The 17,093-nt window shown below is 41.3% G+C and overlaps 2 protein-coding genes across 4 annotated transcripts in view; both read left to right on the top strand.

Moving 5' to 3' along the window:
• Positions 1 to 10,213, top strand: part of acap3a (ArfGAP with coiled-coil, ankyrin repeat and PH domains 3a) — a 52,923-nt gene extending 42,710 nt beyond the window's left edge. The window contains exons 16-26 of one of the 3 annotated variants that reach the window (XM_060894211.1): positions 251 to 320; positions 1,278 to 1,372; positions 1,469 to 1,677; positions 1,771 to 1,872; positions 2,224 to 2,316; positions 2,772 to 2,992; positions 3,075 to 3,184; positions 3,275 to 3,385; positions 4,425 to 4,486; positions 8,926 to 9,028; positions 9,176 to 10,213. In XM_060894211.1, coding sequence (XP_060750194.1) covers positions 251 to 320; positions 1,278 to 1,372; positions 1,469 to 1,677; positions 1,771 to 1,872; positions 2,224 to 2,316; positions 2,772 to 2,992; positions 3,075 to 3,184; positions 3,275 to 3,385; positions 4,425 to 4,486; positions 8,926 to 9,028; positions 9,176 to 9,182 — 1,183 coding nt within the window. In that variant the 3' untranslated portion in view covers positions 9,183 to 10,213. Of the gene's footprint in view, positions 1 to 250; positions 321 to 1,277; positions 1,373 to 1,468; positions 1,678 to 1,770; positions 1,875 to 2,216; positions 2,317 to 2,771; positions 2,993 to 3,074; positions 3,185 to 3,274; positions 3,386 to 4,424; positions 4,487 to 8,925; positions 9,029 to 9,175 lie in introns of all 3 variants that reach the window. The other 2 variants (XM_060894210.1, XM_060894212.1) reach the window with 2 other exon arrangements.
• Positions 10,214 to 11,137: 924 nt separating this feature from the next.
• Positions 11,138 to 16,968, top strand: ube2j2 (ubiquitin-conjugating enzyme E2, J2 (UBC6 homolog, yeast)). Its single transcript, XM_060894508.1, has 7 exons — positions 11,138 to 11,311; positions 13,391 to 13,518; positions 13,615 to 13,655; positions 13,896 to 13,998; positions 14,402 to 14,540; positions 14,652 to 14,732; positions 15,423 to 16,968. Exons 2-7 carry the CDS (start codon positions 13,391 to 13,393, stop codon positions 15,681 to 15,683), a joined length of 753 nt encoding a protein of 250 aa, XP_060750491.1. The 5' UTR covers positions 11,138 to 11,311; the 3' UTR covers positions 15,684 to 16,968.
• The last annotated feature ends 125 nt before the right edge of the window (positions 16,969 to 17,093 follow it).

The following is a 17,093-nucleotide window of genomic DNA, read 5'->3' as shown; positions in this document are numbered from 1 at the left end:
AGAGCGAAAGTTTCTTTCTGTGAGAGAACCGCGAGAGCTCGAGATTCCTTTTTAATCCGGACAGGTTTCTCGTGAAAGAATGTCTGTGTGAAGTGAACAATTAGCATCTAAAGTATTATGGCAGCCTTTTCTCTGTGTCATAACTATGTACAGTACAACACAACTGTCAGACGTGTGGCACACAGCAACTCATTGGTGTGTGTGTGTGTGTGTGTGTGTGTGTGTGTGTGTGTGTTTGTTCTCCATTCAGGAGTTTGGGGGTGCACTGCTCCAAAGTCCGCTCTCTCACCCTGGACTCGTGGGAACCTGAGCTGCTAAAGGTGGTTTATTATTTATTTATTTATTTATTCATTTGTTATTTATTTATTTATTTATTTATTTATTTATTTATTTATTGCTATCTGTATCCATCTTATCTACAGTGACACACTACACAGAAAAATGCACACAATTTCCACCACTTCCTTTAATACGATCTGATCAGTTAGACATCAACGTGTACAGTATGTGGGCTTTACTCCAGCTGTTCTGTCTGCTGGCAGCAGAACCTCAAATATCCAAACCCAAAATGTCCTTTAACGTGACAATTAGATTCGACAGTTAACACAGTGTCACAACAAAAAAAAACGGGATGCACTTATTTCCAGGGATTTCAGAACAGCGTAACAGATATTGCGTCATCGGGTAGGCGTGGCCTATTTGATCATCTATCCCTAACCTTAACCATAACTATAACCGTAGTTTTTGGTTGTTTATTTGTTTTCTAAAATAAATCTACCTGTATGACTGTTTTGTCTTTCGTAGTATGCTCTTTTTTTTTTTTTTTTTTTTTTTTCCCAAGACCTCCGGAAAAACACGTCCACTTTATTTCGTGGTAACGAAATCCCTGGAATTTAGTGAATGCCAAAAAAAAAAAAAAAAAAACGCTTGTGAAAGTGACCGGAGATGAATAAGGTTTAAAGTGACGGCGCAGTATTGTAGTGGTGTGTAACAGCTGACACCAGAAACTCACTTAATTTCTTCTGTTGTCATTTATTCGATGTAAGATTAGCCCTGACTCGCAGGTGTGGGAGAACGTAGGCCTCATTTATCAGCCTTTCACTGCAAGTGTCCGATTTCCAATTAGATAAAGGGGGGAATTCACCATGTCTCCGGTCAAATACATTAGCAGAAGTGATCTGGCATGATTTATTTATTTATTTATTTATTTATTTATGTTTTTAGATGGCTGTGTTTGTGTAGTTCTAACCCTTCTTTATGTGCGGCTTTGCCTGCAGTTGATGTGTGAGCTGGGTAACAGCGTTATAAACCACATCTACGAGGGCACGTGCGAGGAGCAGGGCACGAAGAAGCCGGGAGCCAACAGCCCCAGGTGAGTGAGGAAGACTTTTACACTTTTACTCAAGCTTGTACAGACTGGAGTTTCTTCACTTCCGCTATTTTATTTCACCCGCTTAACCGACCGCAGGCAAGAGAAGGAAGCGTGGATTCGAGCCAAGTACGTAGAAAAGAAGTTCCTGAAGAAGATGGCGACAGCAGAAGCCCTGGCGAACAGCGAGAGGAAATCAGAGAGGCGGTGGGCTGCAAAAAAGTGCCGACGCCACAACAGCGCCATTACCGTGCCCAAACACCGGCGGAAATACAGACAGGATCCCAGTTCGGGGTCCCTCTGCTCAGGTGACATCTCTCGTCTTTAGTCGTTTATATTGATTTCTGATTGATGTCCAGACTGAACCTGTCTTTACATCTACGCTACATCTTGTCCATCAGCCACCAGCGTTTTGGAGAGAAAGTTCCGGCGAGATTCGCTCTTCTGTCCTGATGAACTGGACTCGCTGTTCTCCTACTTTGACACCAGCTCAGGGCCTCGCAGTAAGTGTTACAGCCCAAACAACAGGAAGAACGATAGATTATCCTGAGACAGAGTGTGGACTTTCATAGCGTTCTTCCATTCTTTCTATTAAATAGAGTAAGTAAAGTCCACGCGGTCCATTAGTGCAGCACGTCTCACTCTAGAAGAGCTTATAATACAGTCTCGGAAGAGATTGTAACCCTAGATACAGACTTACTGATCAGATGCGAGAGCTAATCGTGCAGCTCGGGTTGATGTAGAGGGCCTGGAAAAGAAGTAAGATCCAGATCCCACTTGTGATGTCACTGTGAGTGAAAGTAGGAGTGTGAGAGTGTAACACGCCTGTGGTTTGGCGCTCACTGGTCCTGCAGGTCTCAGCAGCGACAGCGGTCTGGGAGGCAGCAGCGACGGCAGCACCGACGTCCTTCTGTTCGGCTCGGTGGTAGACAGCGTCACCGAGGAGGGTGAGACTTACACACCGCCAACCGTTACACACCGTCACACAGAGTTTAAGCAGGATCTGCAGTCGCACCGACGGCTATTTCTGTGTAATATTGTTCACAGACCAAATAAATAAATGCAAAATATCCAAACAAAAACAAAAAACAAAAACAAAGACACGTACGTATACGTCCAGGGCACGACATACAGCCAAAGAGAAAGGACAATAAAAGCACATGGAGTATGAATGCAACTACAGCCTCAACTGGAAGACCAAGGCTCTGAAATGGTGGTTATTAAGAAGTTCGTTGTTTTGTTTAGTGCAAAATGTTAGTGTTTAATTACAAAAAAAAGAGATAAAAGATATTTGTGTGTGCTTGTGTGTAGCGAAACCTAATAGAAAGTGCAAGTAAATTCCAGAAGATGAAAGAATAGATAAACAATCAGCCATCTGGTGTGTGTGCGTGTGTGCGTGCAGAGTGTGAAGTGTCGGAGGACTCGAGCGGTGAAGTGGAGCTGGAGCCGGAGGCATCAGACCCTGAGGATGTACGTGAGCTGCATCCCGGCGCACTGCTCTATAAATCATGTCAGGCTCGTAATCTGCCCGTCATGGCCGAAGCGCTGGCTCACGGCGCTGATGTCAACTCCGCCAACGAGGAGGACGAGGGCAAGAGCCCGCTCATACAGGCCGTGATCGGAGTGAGTCGCACATTTAGTCCTAGGTAGTGAATCAGAAAATCGATGAATTTGATACGGAACCTAATATTTTTTCTCCTGATAGGGTTCTTTAATAGCGTGTGAGTTTCTGCTCCAAAACGGTGCAGACGTCAACCAAAGAGACCTGAAAGGAAGGGGGCCGTTACACCATGCTACGTATTTAGGACACACAGGGTGTGTAAAAACACACACACACACGCGCACACACACAGAGAGAGAGTACACCGAGTCTGACTATGCCCTGTGTTTGGGGCTGTTTTGCAGGCAGGTGTGTTTGTTCCTGAAACGAGGAGCCACACAGAACGACGGCGACGATGACGGTCAGGATCCTCTCAGTATAGCGGTGCAGGCCGCCAACGCCGACATCGTCACTCTGTGAGTGTCAACAATTAATTATAGAAAAAAAGAATTTGTTTCAGACATTAAAATGTCTCACACACTGTTGTTCATACGATAAACAAACCTTGCCCTTGTAAGGTTATTACACTGCCCCTGCACTTGTGTAAGTTAGCATTACTTTTTTCTGCTCATTACTAATGTTATTCAAAACCTTTAAGCTCTGTTCAACACTACAATAAATATTACACATAAGCTGACTAATAAAAGTGTGCCAGCATTCAACAGGAGCAGGAGGTTCAGTAACCACTGCTCCTGTGTGGTCACCTTATGCTCCTTATGCTGGAGACTTAGGAGAAGACACACACACACATACACACACACTCACAATGCGATGGAGGAAGCCCTGATACTAGCAGTGTTGCTTCATCCCATTTTATATGGGGATGGTGCCAACGTTAGTGGTTAGCACGTTCGCCTCACACCTCCAGGGTTGGGGGTTCGATTCCCGCCTCCGCCTTGTGTGTGTGGAGTTTGCATGTTCTCCCCGTGCCTCGGGGGTTTCCTCCGGGTACTCCGGTTTCCTCCCCCGGTCCAAAGACATGCATGGTAGGTTGATTGGCATCTCTGCATGAGTGAATGAGAGTGTGTGTGTGTGTGCCCTGCGATGGGTTGGCACTCCGTCCAGGGTGTATCCTGCCTTGATGCCCAATGACGCCTGAGATAGGCACAGGCTCCCCGTGACCCAAGAATAGTTCGGATAAGCGTGAGTGAGTGAGTGAGTGAGTGAGTGAGTGAGTGAGTGAGTGAGTGAGTGAGTGAGTGAGTGAGTGAGTGAGTGAGTGAGTGAGTGAGTGAGTGAGTGAGTGAGTGAGTGAGTGAGTGAGTGAGTGAGTGAGTGAGTGAGTGAGTGAGTGAGTGTTGCCAACGTTGTGGTGTGTGTGTCATATCAGTGTGACCGCACCTCAAGCCCCGCCCCTTCTCTGTTATGTTTTATCGGTCACAGTGGTTGGGACAAAGAGAGAAATATATGAAAGTAAAGAATCCTCTCTCACTCTCTCTCTCTCTCTCTTTCCAGGCTGCGTCTGGCTCGGATGAACGAGGAGATGAGGGAGTCGGAGGGGCCACTGGGACAACCAGGTCAATACCCAAGCAGCAGTCCTACAGAGCAGCAGTACAAGAAATGCATCCAGGAGTTTATTTGCCTCAACATAGCTGAGTGTTAGATGCCCCTGTGTAGCATAGTCTCTCTCTCTCTCTCTCTCTCTCTCTCTCTCTCTCTCTCTCTCTCTCTCTCTGTGCTAATCTCCTGCCTCACACACTTATCCCACAGCACGTCTAAACATCATGACGGGATTCTCACTGGGCAAAACGGGAGCGTAGAGCAAAGTTGGATATTTCTCGTTTTTGCTGTAATGTTTTGTTAAAGATCGGAAGGTTTTCCAAACAAACAGAAAAATCTAAACTTTAACTAGACTAAACTTTGTCCATTAAAGTTATTAGAAGCTCCTGGGAATTGACGAGCTCTCATTTAGAGGAAACAGGGTTCAACATGTGCTGGTGTCGTGGCTTCTTCGGTATTTCTGAATATTTTGGCCCAGACCGCACTAATTATATCACATCATCAGGGTTTATGAGTCCATGATTGATCAAAACATCATTTATTATTATTATTATTATTATTTATTATTATTATTATTACCATGATGTCATGGGGTGCTGTTGGATAGAGTGGAAGACACTAACCAGACTATGGGACCAGACTAAACCTTCTTACTGCTTCCTGCTGCTCTCCTTTATCTACTAATCTCACCTCGTGTGTCTGTAAAAGAGATCAGAGTAAAAACGTTTCAACCAAGGAAATGTTCAGTCATCCCACGGAGTTTGTGTTCGTCGCTCAACGTTAGTGTTTCAAAGCCACCTCACAGCTTCAAGTTCGTCTCAGTAGAAATATATCCGCTGTCCTCATGCACATCGCCGACTTGGCGAACAGTGATGTGAGACACTGATGTGACAAGCGAGACACTGATGTGATTATTATTATTATTAGAAGGGTTCAAAAAAATCTCAATTTACGTCGTTCTGATGTAGCAAAATGGTGAAAACGGTAGCTGGGCTTGTTCCAAACCACCTAATGTCACGTAAATAGTGTATTAAAATAGTACATCACTGTAGGTACCGATGCTGTACTATTTTGACATAATCTTTAGTACACTAGTGTTTTGGGGTTTTTTTTTGTCTGCACTTGTCCCTCGTGCCCCGTGTGCAGCTTCTCCCCTTTTTCTCGGTAGGCCTTAGTATTTTGGTGCGTCAGGGTTTTACAGTCATTTTATATTCTGGCTTCAGTATCTTTTTTGGACTAAATGAAAGTTCAGACACTCAAGGCAGCTGTTCTTGATTCTCCTCCTGAGGCATTGAGGTAGCTTTTCTAATGTATTGACGTTTTTAAACGCACTCGAGGTTCGGGCTCAAAGGGACTCGATATCCGCGCTACCGAGTGCATGAATCGTGTGGACGTGGGCTTGATTATAAATAACTGTGATGTATTATATATCCTAAATACTAACGTCTTTGTTCAAACTGACAGGTTCATTACGTAGAGCTCAAAGGAAGTATTATGCACTTTTTTTAAACAAACATTCGTTTGTTAGTTTGTTGCTTGAGCTAAGAAATGCTCGAAGTAGGATTTTTTTTTTCTCTCTCACGTGTTGCCCAGAGCGATGGTGCAATGATGAACTTTAAATGGAGATAATCAGTATTTTTTTCTATCGTTTTATCAAAAACAGTGAAGATATATATGTGTATTTTTTTAACTTTGTTGTTAGGATGTTAAAGCGGGGGGGGGGGGAAAAACAAACTTTTGAACTTCCACAAAAAAAAATAAAAAAATCCACAACCCATCACTAGACAGACAGATAACCAAATAAATATCAGACGGGATCAAAACCTTTTAGAAACTGTGTCTAGTGCCCGGTATGTTTTAGTTCAGCTGCGTTCATCTGGGACTCCGACTGTGACGATGTCTGATGGATGGGTTTATTTATTTATTTATTTATTTATTTATCTGCTCTGTAGTGCACAGGTTTACTGTCACCACACTTTTTTGTTCGTAATCTTTACAATCCAAATCTGTCGCATGGAAATCTTCCATCTTTAAGAATATACAGGTCTTTTTTTTTTTTTTTTTTTTAATCACAGGTCTAGAAACACTATTTAGACTTTACACACTCATCTTTAACTCCGACTCGCCGTCAGTGTGTTTATTTAACGTACACGATTGTAGTAAAATGTCATTTAATTCTGGCGGTGGTTATGAAATCACTTCAGGGCTGGAAACAGTTCACACGCGATATTTTTAGATATATTTATGTGGAATCGATTCTCCCACAACCAGAAGTCGTTCGTTCATTACAATCTATCGCTCGGTCCCTTTAATAAAGTTTCCCACAGACGCATTTCTGCCTGTAACTTTATCATCACACACTCGAAGTCTTCATAATAAAGATGTAAAGAATTTACATCGGTTTAAAGCAGGGGTGTCAAAAATTATACCTGTATACATCCAGAACCGCGAAGATTAAGGGTTTAATATTTCTTCAAGCTTTCTGTTCATCCACTAGGAGGAAAAATAGAGCAGTTTTTCTAACTTAATTGTTTTTTCAAGCCTATTTGACACTGGACTGAGTGTAATGAAGTGGAGCTTGATACTAAACCTTACATTTAGACCCCCTGCTTTAACTCTATGTGGTGTCATCAGAAGCTTGTGGAATTTTGGGACCTTCTCTTTTCAATAAAGCTTCTATTTTAAAGAAGGATGGTGAGCTTGCTTTTGTCTCTCTGAACCAGAACAAACAACAAAACTAAACATCGTGCTCACTTTCCAGTGAAGACACAACGTTAACGATCGGCATTCATTCAGAAAGAAACGTAGCGAGACAAAACTAACGGCTCTATCCATCTTTCTACTGTAGATATATGAATCTCTCTCCTGCTTGCTTTCAGACTCCATCGACACTCGCCTTCTGTCTCCTGTACAATAACTGGACTATTTTGACTATTGTATTAAAATTCAGTCTCATCTGTGAACTAAACCAATGCTACATGTTCTGTTCTCCCTCTGCTTTCTCTGTCCTGTTAACTGATTCAAATAATACACGGAAAATAAAGGAAAGATGTCAATCAACTGCTAACATTTTCTTCTGCTTTCGTGCCTTTTTTTTTTTCACGCTTCAGCCTCACTAATACACTCACATCTTATCTGTATGATATACGACTAACTGCACCGACTTTATTCCTCTCTCTGACACGGCCATTAGAAATAAGACGGACATAAAATAAATAAGCGCTGCGTCATATTTGAGCTGTTTATGAAGAAACACTTGGAGCATCTGAGAGAACTGAAATGGGTTTGATACATATGTCATGATAAAAATTCGCCCCTAGTGTTTTAGAGAAAAACAGAAATAGTGTTGAAACACTACAAATTCTTGAAGATCTGAGCGTCTACTTTCATGGGAGCTTTATATTAACACCACTGCGGAGTGAGACGTGACAAAAGACGTTTAATCAGCCACATGAACGCAACAAAAACGGAAGCAAACTTTTTTTTGGCCTCTGAAAAAAAAACACTGCAGCTTGATTATAATTAATAATAATTATAATGATAAGAATAAGTCAGTATTTGATTGCCGGCTTCACGTCTTCGTGTGTTCCTTGTTATTGTTAACTTTGCAAAGTTATTGAGAAGGAAGGAATTAAGAAAAGAAGGACATAAGGAAAGACTTCAAGAAGGAATAAAGGAATTATATTAACAATATAATTATATTATTATATTAACAATATCACAATGTAAATGTGGAGGTCACGGTGGCTTAGTGGTTAGCACGTTCGCCTCACACCTCCAGGGTTGGGGGTTCGATTCCCGCCTCACATTACTTGTGTGTGTGAAGTTTGCATGTTCTCCCCGTGCCTCGGGGGTTTCCTCCGGGTACTCCGGTTTCCTCCCCCGGTCCAAAGACATGCATGGTAGGTTGATTGGTATCTCTGGAAAATTGTCCGTAGTGTGTGATTGTGTGAGTGAATGAGAGTGTGTGTGTGCCCTGCAATGGGTTGGCACTCCGTCCAGGGTGTATCCTGCCTTGATACCCGATGACGCCTGAGATAGGCACAGGCTCCCCGTGACCCGAGGTAGTTCGGATAAGTGGTAGAAGATGAATAAATGACAATGTAAATGTACTTTATTTGTCCAATATTTTGGTCCCATGGGAAAGTGTAGAAAGACTCACACAGTATCACCTAATAAAGAGTGAACACACACATACACACACACAGAATAAATGTAAGGACAGCATGAAAGTGTCGAGCAGTTTTGAGAGTGTGTAAATAAAGTACATGTACCATGCAGTGTAGAAGTCCTTCACGTCCGTCGTCTCCAGTCTCCACAGTTTCCTCCCAGTTACTTCCTGTACAATGTCAGCATAGTGTTATACCTGAGGATGAAGATTTTGTGAAGCGTCGTTCCTCTTCTGTGCATCGTTACTGATTTCATCAGCGTCTCTCGTCTCTTCCTCCTGTTCTAGGCGACACCACGTATCTGGACATCTTCAGAGAGTTTTCCCACATGGCGTCTCATAACCCAGAGAAGCTGAAGCGTAGGAGTATTCACTTTCGACACTCCTTCAGGTAACTCCCATGATGCCCTGCTCTCCAGTGAGTGATGTTTAGAATGGCACCAAGATTTATACTGTATCCTATGGTGCAGGTTTTTCATTGAGGTTGGAATCCCTCGATGATCAGTGGTTTAAATGACTTTTCTTTCTTTTCATCCAGAGTTTGATGGACGGTTTCCGGTGGACCTGAAAGAAAAAAAAAGGAAAGGAAGAAGGACAAGAGCGGTGAAGATGCCAGAGAACGAATCTAAACTCGATTCCAAGCACATTCCTATGAAAGTTTGAAATGTGCAAAAGTTTCTTTCCAGAAATGTTGTTTATAAGCTTTAATGACTTTATGGGGATCAGCTGGACTTATCCTCCATTTTCTTTAGCTTATTTTTAATTTTACCGACATTTTGTTTTTTCCTATTTTGTATTTTAGTCTTTCAGAGATATTAGAGTCGCATCACTACACTTAATATACAGGACAGGATTTCTTCACTAGTTCATGGCTGCATGTGTACAAAAAAAAAAAGAAGTAGAAGAAATGTACTATAAGCATTTCTTATATTTACTTCCTCATGATGTCCATGTAATGTCCTAATTGCCAGTATGATGTATTGGGGGGGGGGGGGCACGGTGGCTTAGTGGTTAGCACGTTTGCCTCACACCTCCAGGGTTGGGGTTCGATTCCCGCCTCCACCTTGTGTGTGTGGAGTTTGCATGTTCTCCCCGTGCCTCGGGGGTTTCCTCCGGGTACTCCGGTTTCCTCCCCCGGTCCAAAGACATGCATGGTAGGTTGATTGGCATCTCTGGAAAATTGTCCCTAGTGTGTGATTGCGTGAGTGAATGAGAGTGTGTGTGTGTGCCCTGTGATGGGTTGGCACTCCGTCCAGGGTGTATCCTGCCTTGATGCCCAATGACGCCTGAGATAGGCACAGGCTCCCCGTGACCCGAGGTAGTTCGGATAAGCGGTAGAAGATGAATGAATGAATGAATGTATTTGGGACTTATTGTGATGTTCAGTGATGCTGAGTGATGACTATGCTGGTGTAGTCTTACATTCGTCTTCATCTTGATTCTGTACAGTGGCCATAAAGCATTACAGACTCAAAGGCAGATGTTGTGCATGTACAGCACTTTTAGATGCAAAATTCTAAAATATCATAAACCTTGTTGTATTTTGTAACAAAAAAAAATAAAACTCATAAAGCTCTCTGTCTGTTTCTTGATGCTTGCCTTCTAAAACTTTAAAATGCGCTTCTTACATCCAGATGGAAGTCCATACGCCTCTAAATTACATCGAAAACAATGTGTATCGATGTCTAGGACGTACCATTTTGGAAACAGTGGGATATTTTCAATTCAATTTAATTCAAATTTATTTGTATGGCGCTTTTTACAATGGACGTCGTTTCAAATCGGCTTTACAGAACATAAACATAGAACAAAAGGTTATTATAAAGAATAATATAAAGATTAATATGATACAAAAATTCAAGATTAATATTAGATATATTTAAATGTGTTTGTATTTATCCCCAATGAGCAAGTCTGAGGTGACTCAGGTAACTGTGAGGAGGAAAAACTCCCTTAGATGGTGAAGGAAGAAACCTTGAGAGGAACCAGACTCAAAGGGAACCTCATCCTCATATGGGTGACACTGGAGGGTGTGATTATAAATATGATGAATGTTGTAATAACCTCAAAAACCTCATGGAGTTCACATCTCCTCTTTAGTATCGCAGAGTCTAACTGGAGCTGGAACATCTCTAGATGTCTCAGGATCCTCACAGAGTCGCCCTCATCTCAGCGGAGGTCCAAACTCTTCATCTCACAGAAGACAATCTGAGCTGGTACAATTTTTGGATGCCTCAGGATGGGTAGAAAGAGAAAAGTGTAATGTAGCAAAATAATTTTCAATAGTTATTAGTTATAAAATATAAAATTAAGTATTTTAGCGTGTGTGATTAGTACATCACATCCAGAAAGTTCCTGGATTTTAATAGACTGAAATAAAGAGGATAAATCACTTAGTGAGAATGAATTCATCCTTTATTTCTATTCATGTCGTGCTTTTACTTTCACTTGCAGGCGGAACCTTTATTCTCTTCGATCATCACTTCCGTGTTTTGTCGGAGGGACCAATTGGGAAGGGGCACAGCTGAGTAATTCGGCGAGTTCGAAAGCTGCATTCATGTTTATTTTCACATTTTCAGTCTGGGTTTCATTCGTACGGAAGTAAAAAATATATGTGTCATTTATTTATTTCGTTTTTAGGCACTCGTTTGCGTTTTTAGCCGCTGTGAAAGAGGTAAGAAGCTGTTAGCATATAAGCTACGTATGTTTTCCTGTGTGCGCGTGTCTGTATACACACCGGGTTTATTGTTTTTATTAACATGTATTTTTATTCTTTTCATGTCACATTTAATACAGTAAAACACACTAATCTGTATTAATTACTTTAGTTGTGTAAACTAGCTCTTTAACCGTGTAAAATAAACTAATTCTTGTATGCAGCTTGTGCGCGCGCGTAGAAAGAATTAACGTTTTATTTATTAAAGCAAAACTCCACCTGAGAAACATAACGTGTGTTTAAATCGAAATCCTCCCCGTGTGTAGAGATTAGTTTGTTTGATGGTGCTGTATTTTTATGATTCTTCTGAGAAGCTAGCAGATGCGCAGTCACAGAGGATGACGTCACAGGGGGACGCTGTTACTGCCACCGTCACTTTATGGAGAAATCTTTCTAGAAGTAGTGACGAAATTCCTAGAATACAGAGCATCTGTAGGACACAGTTGTGTTGGGTTAGAGAAGAGACAGGACGGTGGTGTTAGCATGACAGTTGGAGCTTTGAATGCTGCTGCATCATAAGATCTAAAATCTCACTGCACTAGTATGTATGAGTGAGTCAGACAGACTAAATCACTAAAGCGCTGCTGCATCATAAGATCTAAAATCTCACTGCACTAGTATGTATGAGTGAGAGTCAGACAGACTAAATCACTAAAGCGCTGCTGCATCATAAGATCTAAAATTTTACTGCACTAGTATGTATGAGTGAGAGTCAGACAGACTAAAGCGCCGCTGCATCATAAGATCTAAAATCTCACTGCACTAGTATGTATGAATGAGTCAGACAGACTAAATCACTAAAGCGCTGCTGCATCATAAGATCTAAAATTTTACTGCACTAGTATGTATGAGTGAGAGTCAGACAGACTAAAGTGCCGCTGCATCATAAGATCTAAAATCTCACTGCACTAGTATGTATGAATGAGTCAGACAGACTAAATCACTAAAGCGCTGCTGCATCATAAGATCTAAAATCTCACTGCAATAGTATGTATGAGTGAGTCAGACAGACTAAATCACTAAAGCGCTGCTGCATCATAAGATCTAAAATCTCACTGCACTAGTATGTATGAGTGAGAGTCAGACAGACTAAATCACTAAAGCGCTGCTGCATCATAAGATCTAAAATCTCACTGCACTAGTATGTGAGTGAGAGTCAGACAGACTAAATCACTAAAGCGCCGCTGCATCATAAGATCTAAAATCTCACTGCACTAGTATGTATGAGTGAGAGTCAGACAGACTAAAGTGCCGCTGCATCATAAGATCTAAAATCTCACTGCACTAGTATGTATGAATGAGTCAGACAGACTAAATCACTAAAGCGCTGCTGCATCATAAGATCTAAAATTTTACTGCACTAGTATGTATGAGTGAGAGTCAGACAGACTAAAGCGCCGCTGCATCATAAGATCTAAAATCTCACTGCACTAGTATGTATGAATGAGTCAGACAGACTAAATCACTAAAGCGCTGCTGCATCATAAGATCTAAAATTTTACTGCACTAGTATGTATGAATGAGTCAGACAGACTAAATCACTAAAGCGCTGCTGCATCATAAGATCTAAAATTTTACTGCACTAGTATGTATGAATGAGTCAGACAGACTAAAGCGCCGCTGCATCATAAGATCTAAAATCTCACTGCACTAGTATGTGAGTGAGTCAGACAGACTAAAGCGCCGCTGCATCATAAGATCTAAAATCTCACTGCACTAGTATGTGAGTGAGAGTCAGACAGACTAAAGCGCTGCTGCATCATAAGATCTAAAATCTCACTGCACTAGTATGTATGAGTGAGAGTCAGACAGACTAAATCACTAAAGCGCTGCTGCATCATAAGATCTAAAATTTTACTGCACTAGTATGAGTGAGTGAGAGTCAGACTGCAGTGTGAGTATTGTACAAACCTGTTTACAAAAGTGAAAATAAAATTAAGTGCAAAAATCTATTCAGTCCTGTTTTTTTTTGTGTTTGTTTTTTTTTTTGTCTTTTTTTTTGAGATCATGACTAAATAAATGTTGTCCTGTTTTTAGATGAGCAGCAGTAACAAGAGAGCCCCTGCAACAGCGACTCAGAGACTAAAACAGGATTACCTGCGAATAAAGAAAGATCCTGTCCCATATATATGTGCAGAACCACTTCCATCAAACATACTGGAATGGTAAAGCACTTCAGGAACATTTTATGAACTAAGTAATCTGCGAGAGTCGATAAGATTTTATTTATAATTGTCTTATTGTGTGATCGCTGATTTCAGGCACTATCTTGTCCGTGGTCCTGAAAAAACACCCTATGAAGGTATTTTATATTTAAACTGAAATCTGTGTGTGTGTGTGTGTGTGTGTGTGTGTGTGTGTGTGTGTGTGTGTGTGTGTGTGTGTGTGTGTGTGTGTGTGTGTGTGTGTGTGTGTGTGTGTGTGTGAGTGTGTGAGTGAGTGAGTGTGTGTGTGTGTGTGTGTGAGTGAGTGTGTGTGTGTGTGTGAGTGAGTGAGTGAGTGAGATATTGACTTAAACACCTTATGTTTGTGTTGTTTGCAGGCGGGTATTATCATGGGAAGCTCATGTTTCCTAGAGAATTCCCCTTCAAACCACCAAGCATATACATGATCACACCCAATGGGAGATTTAAATGTAACACCAGGTACGTGTACACAATAAATATCTTAGTTTAGTTTTCTACAAACATCTTGGTGCTCCTGCACTGTTAGAAATTGATGTGTATATATAAATAAATAAACTAATAATTCCCACACCACACAGACGTGAAGTCGGACGAACGCTTTACGGTTAAAAATGGAAGCTCGACAACTTTTATACTACTCCGAAAATGTATTAATCGCACCTAATATTCAACATAAATAGGATGGACACTTATAAATGTAAGACTTTCTGCTCTTTACTATGATATCCTGTCGTAACCAAGCAGACGTGTTGATGATATCTACTTAGCTCCGCCCATTATGCTCTACAAAGTAAATAGAAAATTTGTTTCAGCACGCATAGCAACCATACAATTTTTTTTTTTTTTACTCTTTCTCTTTTAGATTATGTCTGTCCATTACTGATTTTCACCCGGACACGTGGAACCCTGCGTGGTCAGTGTCCACCATCCTCACAGGCCTCCTGAGCTTCATGGTGGAAAAAGGTCCCACTCTGGGCAGCGTAGAAACGTCAGATTTTACGGTGAGCATATTTCCTATCGATCCGTTCATATTCACAGCAGGTTTCTGTTTAGTATTTGCAAAATGTCTCTCTTGTTATTTTATTCTACAACCTCTACTGTGTTGTCCACAGAAGAGACAGCTTGCCTCGCAGAGCCTCGCCTTTAACATTAAGGACAAAGTGTTCTGTGAGCTGTTCCCAGATGTCGTCGACGTGAGTAGTACAATGTAGAGAAGCGGACGTGCTTAACGAGTCAAATAACTCACCGCGTCATGAGTCTCAGCTTAGAAACGTGCACACCTGAACAAAAAGTACACAGTCAGGTTTTAGTCAGGTTTGTATCTGCCTGATGAGGGAAGTACAAAGCTGTAAGGTGTGTTAATGAGAGATATTTCCTGCTTTATTGTGTTCAAGGCTCACTTAGATACCAACACCTCTAAAAAACAAACATCCGTTATTTATATCACAGTGCAGTGAAATTCTCGATTCCGATCAGAGATTTATTTTCTATAGAGGCAGCTGTATTTTAAACGAATGCAATTAATGTTATCGTTTCTATAGTAACAACCTTACAACGGACGGTCCGGTCGTAAATTTTGCTGTAATGTGATATTCCATAATGATGAGTGTAACTGTAAATGGATAAAATGTACAGCAAGTAAATTGTTAAATCAGTACATTTTCTTAGTATAGGAAACGTGCTGTGGTAGAATAAAACATTTGGGACGTTTTTTGAAAAAGAATAAAATTCATGTCGGGCCACATCACACCGACCTTTTATTGATAATTTTCCTATAATACCACATTCCTATAATTTTCCTATAATTCCACAATACCACATACCACATGCATCTTTCCTTTTCTGAATTAATGTTATATTTTTTTCCTGTTCCTCCCTGATAGGAGATCAAGCAGAAGCAGCGATTTCAAGAAGAGCTGAGTTCCCTCTCTCAGGCCCTGCCTCTGCCCGACGTTGTGCCGGACAGCGAGGCCCAGAACAGACGCCCAGCCCAGAACGGTCACGTGCCGCCCCCTGATCACCAGCAGGGAAACCGCAACCACGGACTCCTAGGAGGAGCGCTCGCAAACCTGTTCGTCATTGTCGGCTTCGCCGCCTTCGCGTACACGGTCAAGTACGTGCTGCGGAGCATCGCACAGGAATAAACACAGACAGGACTAGACCTACTCTCACACCAAAAAGAACCGAGGAGGCGTCCTCTTCTTCTTTTGTCCAAATTAAAACCAAACAGGGCTAATGTCGAGGTATGGAGGTTATTTATAGCTAATGAAATGTAAGACTTCTCACTGTATTCAGTCCCACATTATAAGAGGAGCGCTTCTGCGTGAAATCATCTCGTTGTGCGTCATCGTCCTGTGCCTTTTATAATCCTCTTGTTTCTATGTCACTGAGACCTATAAACAAGCTCCACCTTTCTGATGAAAACCATAAAAAATAAGCATAGATTTTTGGCATCTCCATGGTTTTATTTTCTGTTAACAAACATGATTTTTCTACTTTTGTAGAACAGCACCATCATCATCATCATCATCATCATCATATATATATATATAAACACACAGAATGTATGGAGTTTGGGTCTGGTGTGAAATATGACGCTGTGAATGGTCAAATTTTGTATTATGATGGTGCTTATGTATAACTGAACAACATTGTTTTTGCATTATATTCATGTAAGTGTAGCCTGGGATGGTTTTCCACCCAAATCCTTGCATTCAGGCAACAAATTAGGGTGTGTTTTCTGTAAAAATATAATCAATTAATCAAAAGTCTGTTACTTTTGACTCCTTTCTTACATCAGTAACATCTGAGTCCAGAAAGTGATACACGGTTGGTTCCTTTATGACAGCGGTGTCCAATCCTATCCACAAAGGGCCGGTGTGGGTGCAGGTTTTCATTCCAACCAAGCAGAAACCTGTTTAATCAGTTGTTCTTGGCTTTTAGTAGACTCTGGTGTGGCTTCTGCTTGGTTGGAAGGAAAACCCGCACCCACACCGGCCCTTTCTGGATAAGATTGGACACCGCTGCTTTATGACTTTCGTTCCAGCAGCGATAAGCCTTTTTTTTTTTTTTACTTTATGTAATGCAGCTTGCCAGGCTGCAGAGAAACCAGAAAGCCCTCTGTCCTGAAGTGTCCAGGAAACACACTCTCAGGTTGTAGCCTGTTACAGTATGCAATTGCCTTGGATCTGGATGTCAGTCTGTAACTCCTGATAGCTTTCTGGTGTCTGTGATAAGTTTTCTGTTTATAAGTACTCTATTCTATTGGACCATCGAACACTACAGTCTGTTCTACTGTATGTGTTTTTTTGGGAGTTTTTTCATGATTACCTGCACACTAGAACGCACAAAAAAATAAATTTTTATGGCTTTCGTGGTGTAACGTGCAATATGATTCAACTGATTTTAAATAAAGTTTGATTTTATGAACTACGTATAAAAATGTTTTCATCCTGAAATGTTTTGCTGTGATGAAATGGAAGTACTGGTACTGGAAAGACCCTGTAACGGCATGTCCTTAAATATATTTCATTTTTATTACATCGCTTATGACC

The sequence above is a fragment of the Tachysurus vachellii genome, chromosome 19, assembly GCF_030014155.1.
Source record: "Tachysurus vachellii isolate PV-2020 chromosome 19, HZAU_Pvac_v1, whole genome shotgun sequence".
NCBI lineage: Eukaryota > Metazoa > Chordata > Actinopteri > Siluriformes > Bagridae > Tachysurus > Tachysurus vachellii.
This window is presented reverse-complemented; position numbering and strand designations above follow the sequence as displayed.

Excerpts from the sequence above, each read along its gene's own strand:
- ube2j2 (XM_060894508.1), top strand. The coding sequence starts at position 13,391 with ATGAGCAGCAGTAACAAGAGAGCCCCTGCAACAGCGACTCAGAGACTA. Across the intron at positions 13,656-13,895 it reads TGAAAAAACACCCTATGAAG|GCGGGTATTATCATGGGAAG; the intron begins GTATTTTATATT and ends TGTTGTTTGCAG. Across the intron at positions 13,999-14,401 it reads AGATTTAAATGTAACACCAG|ATTATGTCTGTCCATTACTG; the intron begins GTACGTGTACAC and ends TTTCTCTTTTAG.